The sequence below is a fragment of the Aquarana catesbeiana genome, linkage group LG07, assembly GCF_042186555.1.
Source record: "Aquarana catesbeiana isolate 2022-GZ linkage group LG07, ASM4218655v1, whole genome shotgun sequence".
NCBI lineage: Eukaryota > Metazoa > Chordata > Amphibia > Anura > Ranidae > Aquarana > Aquarana catesbeiana.
In genome coordinates, this window is record NC_133330.1 from 16631877 (window position 1) to 16642969 (window position 11093).

Consider the following 11093-nt stretch of genomic DNA (forward strand, 5'->3'; position numbering starts at 1 on the left):
AGCGCTCGCGCTGTCTATATCTACCATATAAATTATTTTTGTACTTATTTTTTTTTCTTTTTGTCAACATGGATTCCGCATGGAAGGTTCTGGAAGAATTTGCTGGGCCTCGGTCTTACCAAGGTGAGAATCGCTCGTGTACAGAACACTCACGGGATCAGTCTAATGCCGCGTACACACGATCGGCATTTCGGCCAGCAAAAGACCAATGAGAGGTTTTTTCGTTGGAAAATGCGACCGTGTGTATGCTCCATCGGACTTTTGCTGGCCGAATTCCAGCCAGAAAAAGATTGAGAGCAAGTTCTCAATTTTTCGGTCGGGAAAAGTTCCTGTCCGAAAATGCGATCGTCTGTAGCAATTCCGACGCGCAAAATCCCTATACATGCTCGGAAGCATTGAACTTCATTTTCTCGGCTCGTCGTAGTGTTGTACGTCACCGCGTTCTTGGCGGTCGTAATTTCAGCGAACTTTTGCGTGACCGTGTGTATGCAAGGCAAACTCGAGCGGCATCCCGTCGGAAAAGCCGTCGTATCTTTTTCCGACGAGAAATCCGCTCGTGTGTAGGCGGCATAACAGAGAAGTGGCTTCACTGCTAAAAAGAATAATCATTTAGAAGACGAACCTTGTGGTTTGCAGCAAACAATTCCTTTTTCAGCTTCTCCGTCATTTCGGACGATACTTTCCGAGCTTCTTTCAGGTTTTCATACTCCCTGGGAGGAGGAGGAGGATGAGGAGGGGAGAAAGAGGTTAATGGCGGAAATCCTCATTATATCCTTATCTGCTTTGCGTCCTGCGCACCTTGTTTCCGCTCAGCAGAGTGCTCCAATATAAATTATTTACCTAAAACGAGTCTCTGGTGACCCCAGTGACCCTACAAGTGCCAGACACGAACGTTTTATCCGGGGTCAGCCAGCAGAAGAGAATATAAACTGTTTATAAAGTGGAGCCCTCCCCCCCCCCCCCCGGCAAACACTGCATCCCGCTCACTCCATTACATTAATAGGACCGGCACTGGCGGTGGAGAAGGAATATGAACAATCACATCACACAAAGAATCTCAGACTCTGAAATATTTGGAGTTACAAAACTTTACTATTTATAGAACTCTAACCAAATTGCAGCACAGGGGACTCCATTCTGCTTTCTGGGGTCTGAACTGCACACATACTGCATGGGACCCTCATTGTCGGCCTGCAGTGTTCTCTCTGCCTTTCCAGTGAACAGAGACATTGAAAACTGCATTACAGCAATGAGCGGTAAATCGCATCTATTGTGAATGACCCCCCCAATGCCTAAGAGCAGCTTGATGACTATTGTGATTGATGAAAGCGATTATAATGCGAATGAAGGGTTAAGGCGGACAATGCAGTACATGTTTAAAGGTCTGCTAAAACTGCACCCCTATCTTCCTCCCCTGGAGACCAGTATGGGCCTGCAGACCGCCCCCTAGGTCACACTCACACGGGATGCCGAGCGCCCCATGACTGAAAGAACTGTAATCCAATTAAAGAAAGGGACGGGGGCAGGGACAGTCAGGCTTGAGAGAAGAAAGCACTAGATGACAATGGACGTCCTCCAGCCAGGAAGTGAGGCGTGCCATTGTTGGACTTGCTGCCATCACAATAAAGGACGGTGGAATCCCTCTCCACATAGTAATAGGTGCAGCTTACTTCTTCAGAGACACGCAGTAAATGGCCAACTGCTCCACCGCAGACTGTCCGGACCCCATATCCCTGACCATTTCCTCCACCTCCTGCCGCCGGGATTGCAGCAGAAGCTCAATACTGAAAAACAGGAAGGAAAAAAAAAAAAAAAAGTTACAGCTCTGATAACCGATATCGTCCCCCCCGAACCTCCGACGCTCCAACCATATTGTCACCCCCCCCCCCGACGCTCCACCCATATCGTCCCCCCCGACGCTCCACCCATATTGTGTCCCCCCACCCCCCCCGACGCTCCACCCATATTGTCCCCCCCCCGACGCTCCACCCATATTGTCCCCCCCCCCCCCGACGCTCCACCCATATCGTGTTCCCCCCCCCACGCTCCACTCATATCCCCCCCCCCCCCCGACTCTCCATCCATATCGTCCCCCCCGACGCTCCACCCATATCGTCCCTGATCCCCTGACACGCTACCCAACCACTATCAACCCTGATGACCCCCCCAAATTACTTCACCTAACCTTTCTAAAGAGCGCAGCTTAGTGCGCAGTTTGCGGGCCTCCTCCTTGGCAGCTTTGGCCTCCGCTTGCTGCACATCGAAGAATTTCATTTGTTTCTAAGACAGAAAAGAACAAAGAAATGAGAACGTAATACAGAAGGTGATAAATAAGGCTGCGCGCTGTGCAATGTCCTCCGTACCTTCAGTGATGTGCAAAGCATCTCATAGTCTCCAATCTTCCTCTCCAGGCATTCTACGGTGCAGTTCCTCTCATCCAGAACCTGCCGCAGGGAGTCCACCAAGTCCTGACATTCCCGCTTCTCCCTCTCTGATGAGCAATTCAATTATGTTAAAAAAAAACAAAACAAAACAAAACAAAAAAAAAAAAAAAAAAAAAACTGTAGTTTGTGTCTCTGCACCTCTCACAATGGGGAGATTTCCCTGCAGTAGAGTTTGTGTCTCTACCCCTCCCACAATGGTGAGATTTCCTGCAGTAGTTTGTGTCTCTACCCCTCCCACAATGGTGAGATTTCCTGCAGTAGTTTGTGTCTCTGCCCCTCCCACAATGGTGAGATTTCCCTGCAGTAGTTTGTGTCTCTGCCCCTCCCACAATGGTGAGATTTCCTGCAGTATTGTGTGTCTCTGCCCCTCCCACAATGGTGAGATTCCCTGCAAGTTTGCAGGAAAGGGTGGCTAAGTCCTTACATATGCTTACAGAAAGTTGGATCACAGGGAAAAAAAAAATAAAAAATTTGAAGGAGGCCGAGAGCAACAAAAGGGACTTTTTTGGGCAAGAAGAACACATACTAGAATATCATTTTTTTTTTAAACCACATCACTTAAAGTATCATAACTGTAGCTATAAATAAGGATCCCCCATGCCGGTGTATTAACTTTGTAAATCAAGCCCAGTTAGACTAAATCTAAAATTTTAAAAAAGGGGTGGTGACACAATCACTTTGTCCTGTAATGTTTGCGATAGTCAAACTGAACGTCAGTTTCGGGTGGAGTTAGCAGTTTGATGCACCCACCTTTGATGTGAAGGCTGGCTTTTATTCGATCAACTTCATTCTGCAATAATAAACAAGACAAATTTAGAGGAACAGTACATAATAATGTCAAGACACAGCTAGGTACTTTCAGCTTCCCACACAAGAAAAATAACTGTACTCCGATTGGCAGATCCCGTGCAAAGATTTTTGTATAGTGCATCCAGCAGAAAGTATTCACAGCGCTTCAAATTTTTTTCACTTGTTACGGCCTTATTCCAAAATGGATTACATTAATTTTCCTCAAAATTCTGCAAACAATCCCCCATTATGACAATGTGAAAGAAGTTTGTTTGAAAAAAAAAAAAAAAATACCATGTGCATAAGTATCACAGCCTCCTCCCATGTACATAAGTATCACAGCCTCCTCCCATGTACATAAGTATCACAGCCTCCTCCCATGTACAGAAGTATCACAGCCTCCTCCCATGTACAGAAGTATCACAGCCTCCTCCCATGTACAGAAGTATCACAGCCTTTGCTCAATACAGTAATACCTTGGATTGTGAATGCTTGTAATCCAAAGCACTCAGATATCAAAGCGAGTTTCATCCATAGGAATCAATGGAAACTCAGATAATGCGTTCCAGAGCTGGTGTATGCAGTACCGCATGTGGCCAGAGGTGCGGGGGGGGGCGCCAGAGACACTCAGATGCTCGTAGATACTCGGAAAATGAGTATTTGAGGTATTACTGTACTTTGGTGAAGCTCCTTTGCCACCAGTTACAGCCTCAAGTCTTTTTGAGTATGATGCTACAAGCTTGGCACACCTATTTTTGGGCAGTTTCTCCCATTCTTCTTTGCAGGACCTCTCAAGCTCCAACAGGTTGGATTGGGATCTTCGGTGCACAGCCATTTTCAGATCTCTCCAGAGATGTTCAATTGGGTTCAAGTCTGGGCCACTCAAGGACATTCATAGAGTTGTCCCGTAGCCACTCCTTTGTTAACTTGGCTGTGTGTTTAGGGTCGTTGGCCTGTAGGAAGATGAACCTTCATCCCAGTCTGAGGTCCAGTGTGCTCTGGAGCAGGTTTTCATCAAGGATGTCTCTGTATATTGCTGCATTCATCTTTCCCTCAATCCTGACTAGTCTGCTGCCACCATCATGCTTCACTGTAGGGATGGTATTGGCCAGGTGATGAGCGATGCCTGGTTTCCTCCAGACGTGACGCTTGCCATTCAGACCAAAGAGTTCAATCTTTATTTCATCCGACCAGAGAATTTTGTTTCTCATGGTCTAGGAGTCCTTCAGGTGCCTTTTGGCAAACCCCAGGTGGGCTGTCATGTGCCTTTTACTGAGGAGTGGCTTCCATCTGCCACTCTATAATACAGGCCTGATTGGTGGAGTGCTGCAGAGATGGTTGTTCTTCTGGAAGGTTCTCCTCTCTCCACAGAGAAATGCTGGAGCTCTGTCAGGGTGACCATCAGGTCAGCTCCCTGACCTTCTCCCTCGATCGCTCAGTTTGCCCGGGCGGCCCGCTCTAGGAAGAGTCCTGGTGGTTCCAAACTTCTTCCATTTATAGATAATGGAGGCCACTGTGCTCATTGGGACCTTCAAGGCTGCAGACATTTTTCTGTACCCTTCCCCCGATCTGTGCCTCCATACAATCCTGTCTCAGAGGTCTACAGAAAATTCCTTGGACTTCATGGCTTGGTTTGTGCTCTGACACACACTAACTGTGGGACCTTTATATAGACAGGTGTGTGCCTTTCCAAATCATGTCCAATCAACTGAATTTACCACAGGTGGACTCAAATCAAGTTGTAGAAATATCTCAAGGATGATCAGTGGAAGCAGGAGGCACCTGAGCTCAATTATGAGTGTCATGGCAAAGGCTGTGATACTTATGTACATGGGATTTTTTCCTTTTTCTTTATTTTTAATACATCTGCAAAGATTAAAAACAAACTTCTTTGACGGTGTAATTATGGGGGATTGTTTGTAGAATTTTGAGGAAAATAATGAATTTAATCCATTTTGGAATAAGGCTATAACATAAAATGTGGAAAAAGTGAAGCGTTGTGAATGCACTGTATACAGCGTATTCTAGAATGTATCCTGTATGGATACAATGTATATCTTATAATGTATTTTGTATGTATACAATGCATCTTTCTCTACACTCAGAAGCAAAAAAAAAACATATGGGAGGGCTGCACAGTGGCTATCACAGCGATCAGGTGATTGGGAACCAGGAGTCCCGGGTCCCAATCATTAGGATGGTGACAGGCCGGGTCCCTGTGTTGGGAGAACACTGTGCAGCATGCTCCAAGCACAAAACACTGGTGTGTACAGGCAGCAGGAAGGGGTTAAAAATCCAAACCCCCAGCAAGTGGCTGAGAATTCAGATTTGTCAGAACCTTCCCTTATGCTAGTGCCAGCCCTGCTGATTGGTTGCCATCATCAATGATAAAAGAACTTCTTGTGTTTAATAATAAAGTTTTGTCATTGCATTTCTGCGGGCTTAGGAAGGGCGGCTTTCCCTTGCGCACGCGAGTACTCCGATTGGTTGTTGTGATCAGCACTGACCATCTCCTGAAGTTGATGTACATCATCCGCCCCCCGTCCCCCCCGAGTACCAGAAATCTACAATTACCTTCAGAGATTCGGCATCGAGAGACGAGTCATCCTCCAGGCCGACATCAAAGAAAAGTTTGTGGATGATCTGCCGGTTGCTCACCTAAAAACGAGACAAAATGCGGGTCATTTCCTGAAGTGGAGGCCGTTCACCGAGCAAAGTGAATGTTCATGAATAAAAGGGTGAAGCCAACATGTAGCCAATCGTGTGCCAGCACAAATCCTGTCTTTGCATTTCCCTTGCATGTGAATTTGTCACCTTATTCACTAAACATTTACCTTGCTCAGTGAATAGCATTTGTGATGGTAATAAATTTAACCCAATATGAGGTGTGATGGGATGTGAGCTTTGTCTGCAGAATTAGTTCATACGGTTCAGCCGTGTCATGTCATCTGTCACAGGACAGGAAGGGATCTGTGGGTGACTCTCGGCCATTTTCTATAATATATACAAGAAAAAAAAAAAAATTATATATCTCTAATCGAGTTGAGAGGTCAAATCGATTCAAAATTTCAGCAAATCGATTTCTTTTTTTTTTTTTGCCAGGACCGGCGCTGACACCGCGATGGTCCTGAGGAGCTGCGGGCAGGAGTTTTTAGGCGAGGCCGCAGCTTCGGCCTAGTCCGCGAGGCCGGTACCACGGACTAGGCCAAAGCCGCGGCCTCGCCTAAAAACTCCTGCCCGCAGCTCCTCATGACCGGCGCGCTGTCCAAAAAACACCTCAATTCGAATCGTGAAAAAAAAAAAAAAAACGCAGATTTTTTTTTTGAGAAAATCACCCAGCTCTAAAATATATATATATAAGAAATTTGTAAGTTCTGTATATAATTGTATTCTATTTTGTATGTATTGCACACGGCACCAATAATGTTTTTCATTACATATTTGAATTCTTTCGAGTTCTGATTAGAATTAGCCTGCCTATGTTACGCCCCTATGTTACCATAAACATACAATTGTAATATTAATGTGATACCTACGTAATGATGTGTATAAAAAACCTTTAATTGCGTCATAATAAAGCAGAACAGTTATTTGGAAAGATGCTGATCTCTTGTGTCTGTTCCCTACTGTAGTAGCTATTAATTTGGAACCACTAATCAATATGAGGATAGGAGTTGCCCATCAATAAATTCCCATGTCAATTTATATATAATTTGGGGGTTATAAATAAAGTAAGGCCTGGTCGTATTACTTCTATGGATTGCACACAAAAAAATAAATAAATAAAAATTACAAAAAAAAAAAAAAAAAAAAAAAAAAAAAAGGGAAGAATTTGAGTGACATGATCAGTAATATAAAGCCCCAGGAATGGCAGCTTCGGTGTGATGCTTCTCAGACAGGCGCGTCCCTTAATGACAGATTCCATTTAAGGGGGCAGATTTAGGAAGGGCATTGATCAGCTGACTCCGGGTGTCACACACATGGAACGCGAAGTTCAGGGGCCCATCTGTTTGATCCTGGGGCCCCTCAGGGGCTTCCATAGAGTTCACGGGGTCAGGGTGTTAGGAGTGTCATTGACATCCGCCACACACGGGTGGCACTAGGCGGAGCTCCAATGTAGGACCACCCCAAAGACAGGTAAGGAATAGGTCAGTGACCCTCCCCCCAATTATAATTACCTGGATGCGGCACTGCGGACAAGTCCGGCTTGGGGCGGTGCTGAACCATTGCTGGAGGCTGAGGAGGAGAGAAGAGGGAGAGGGGGGGTCAGTACACAACACATTCACAGATCATCCAACCCGGCACTGTGCAATTTAAGGGAGGGGGGGGGGGGGTACAGGGACATCAACTTTGTCAGGTTTTACTTCTGTCTGTGACCCCAACAGGGGGATTCCCCCCCCCCCAATCATCACCACCAGTGCCAGACAGAAGCATCCATTCATGGTGGAGAGACAAGAGGGGAGATGATCCACCCCCTCCCCCATCATTGGATCTGGCGGGGGTTCTGTATTGTATATATGGGTGGAGGATTGGTATAGTAGTACATATAATGGTGGAGTAGTACATAATCTAGCAGTGTTGGTGGGGGTGTGCCCGGCAGTAGAAGGGTATATAGCGATGTATATATATGTGGGTGGAGAAATACTAATTTTGGAAGGAAGCCGGAAACGGCTTCGCTCCAGTCTCCTGGATGTAAACACGGAAGTGACGAAACTTCCTGTTTACTCGGTTGCCAATGGCGACGGATTAAAAAAATATATATATACAGTATTCAGAATCGCTGTTTTCGGCGATCTGAATACTTTAAAGTGCAAAGGAGGAATTGAAGGTCTTTTAGACCCCCCCCCCGATCCCTCCATAAAGAGTACCTGTCACCACCTATTACTGTCACATGGGATGTTTACATTTCTTGTGACAGCAATAAAAGTGATCACATTATTATTTTCTTTTTTAAAAACAAAATTTAATGATATAAAAATAAAATTAAATAAATAAGGAAAAAAAAATATTTTTTTTTTTAATGCGCCCCCGTCCCCGCGAGCTCGCGCAGCAAAGAAACAGCATACGGAAGTCGCGCCCGCATATGTAAACGGTGTTCAAATCACACATGTGAGGTATCGCCGCGATCGGCAGAGCGAGAGCGATAATTCTAGCCCTAGACCGCCTCTGTAACTCTAACCTGGTAACTGTAAAAAAAATAAATAAAGCGTTGCCTATAAAGATTTTTATGTACCATAGTTTGTCAGCATTCCACGAGTGCGCGCAATTCTACAGCGTGACATGTTTGGTATCTATTTACTCGGCGTAACATCATCTTTAACATTATACAAAAAAACAAAAATTGGGCTAACTTTACTGTTTGTTTTTTTTTTTTTTTTTTATAACCACTTCAATACCCGGCCATAGTAAAATGACGTCCTCTACTTTGTGGGGTGATATCTGAATGATGGGAGCAGCTACAGGCATTGTTCAGATATTCTTTGCAGCCGGCGATTCTGTGCACGATAAGAACAATTATAGCGGCAGTTCCGCAGCATGATCTTTCTTATAGTTGACGGGAGGGGACGCCCCACCCCCCCCCTCCCGCCGCCATCCGGTGCTTCTCCGGGCTCTCCCGTGCCATCGGGGGCCCGGAGAAAGAATCGGCCGGCGCCGGATGAGGACGATAGAGATTTCTGGTGACCAGATGGTCAACCAGTCATCTCTATGACCGTTGGAGGCCCTGGTACCCGGAAATAAACTAAGCCGTGATCGCAGCTGTCAGCATGAAGATCGGTGATTTTTTTTTTTTCCCTCAATCTCTTGTTTTCCAGCCTGGAGGAGAGATGTGGGTGGGGTCTTATAGACCCCGCATCTCTCCATAAAGAGGACCTGTCACACACACCATTCCTATGACAAGGGATGTTTACATTCCTTGTAATAGGAATAAAGTGATCAAAAAAAAAAAAAAAAAATGTAAAGAAAAAAAAAAAAAAAAAAAAAAAAAAAAAAAAAACCGTAAAATGCCTCGGTAGCTTGTGCTCAGAAGCGAACGCACACGCAAGTCCTGCCCACATCTGTAAAGGCCGCTCTAGCACTAGACCTCCTCTGTAACTCCAAACTGGTAACCTGTAAAAAAAAATTTTAAAGCGTCGCCTATGGAGATTTTTAAGTAACGAAGTTTGGTGCGGTTCCATGATTGTGTGCAATTGTCAAGCGTGACATGTTAGGTATCTATTTACTCGGCGTAACGTCATCTTTCACACTATACAAAAAAAAAAAAAATTGGGCTAACTTTACCGTTTTGTTATTTTTTTAATTCATGAACCCGTTTTTTTTTTTCCCAAAACAAAAAAAAAAAAAAAGGCATTTGGAAAATTATTGCGCAAATACCGTGTGAGATAAAAAGTTGCAATGACTGCCATTTTATTCCCTTGGGTGTCTGCTAAAAAAAAAAAAAAAAAAAAAAAATATAATAATATATGTTTGGGGGTTCTGAGTAATTTTCTAGCAAAAAAAAAAAAAGATGATTTTTACAAGAAGGAGAAAATTGTTAGAATAGGCCCCGGTATGGAAGTGATAAAAATAACAGTGTCCCTTTCACCCAAAAAGTTGCGTTTAAAACACCGTCACACAAATACCGCGTGATATAAAACATTGCAACAATCGTCATTTTATTCTCTAGGGTCTCTGCTAAAAAAAAATGATATATGTTTGGGGGGCTCTAAGTAATTTTCTAGCAAAAAAATACAGATTTTAACTTGTAAACACAAAATGTCAGAAACAGGCTTAGTCATGAAAAGGATATATATATATATATATATATATATATATATATATATATATATATACAAAACGCAAATTAAAGAAAACACTATATATATATATATATATACACACACATATGCAGCCGCCCGCACTGGCACAGTAAGGTTACACGGGCTGGTTGGCAAGTGGTGTATATACAGGTGGAGCAATGATATATTACATACAATGGAGGAGTATACAGTATATATATATACACACACACACATACAGTGGGGGGGGTGTTATAGTACAGATAATGGTGGCATATAGAGTGTATATATGGTGGTGGGGGAGGGGTGTGTACCAGTGTTGGTGGAAGGTGTGCCCGCAGTTGATGGCGGACACGTCCCTCTGATGATCGAAGAAGTCGGAGCAGATCGTACACAGAGCCCGGATCGGCATCTCACCGACGATCGATTCGTGTTTCCCGCGATCCTCTCCGGACACAGCACGCCGCTGCGTCACTACGTCCCTCCCCGGCTGGAAGCGTGTTCACTCATTGGCTAGGCGGGAGGGGGTGGTAAGACGGGAGATTGACAGGAGAATCCGCCTATAGGAAGTTATTAGCTCCGCCCATCGACTGATCCCGACTGATTGAATGGGAGACAGACCCACCAATCGAATACCGATCACCCCGAGTGCCGATCACCCCGGGACATCTAGATGTGTTGTATAAGAGATGCACAACCCCCAACTATCCCTGATTTGGAGCAATGTCCCTCTTTCCTCCTCATGTGTCCCTCATTTTGTTCTGATCTATATAGTTGTATATAAAATGGCTCTGTAACACCCAACTCCGCCCAGAAGAAGATCTGAACCCCCTTGCTGTGTCCCCACTGGGGAGATTTCTCCTCACTTCCTGTCTATTTCATGATTGTCGCACAGAACAGGAAGTGAGGGGAGATCACCAAGAAATAATACAACCCTCATTGAATGATGTGAGGTTTGGGTTCCCTTAACATGATCCCCCCTATGTGCCGGCAAGCTGAGGGCAGAGGGGACTGATGATCGATGTCGGTGAATAGTCAGGGGCTCTGGGGGGGGGGGGGGGGGTGTCTATATTCTCATAGCTAT

General features: G+C 44.9%; 1 protein-coding gene across 1 annotated transcript in view; it reads right to left on the reverse strand.

Moving 5' to 3' along the window:
* Positions 1–10491, reverse strand: part of TRAIP (TRAF interacting protein) — a gene marked incomplete in the record, with an annotated part of 27514 nt that extends 17023 nt beyond the window's left edge. Inside the window, 8 exon segments of the mRNA XM_073591678.1 lie at positions 623–710; positions 1671–1784; positions 2186–2280; positions 2364–2491; positions 3195–3234; positions 5808–5891; positions 7412–7469; positions 10324–10491. Of these exon segments, the coding sequence (XP_073447779.1) occupies positions 623–710; positions 1671–1784; positions 2186–2280; positions 2364–2491; positions 3195–3234; positions 5808–5891; positions 7412–7469; positions 10324–10421 (705 nt within the window).
* Between the last annotated feature and the right edge of the window lie 602 nt (positions 10492–11093).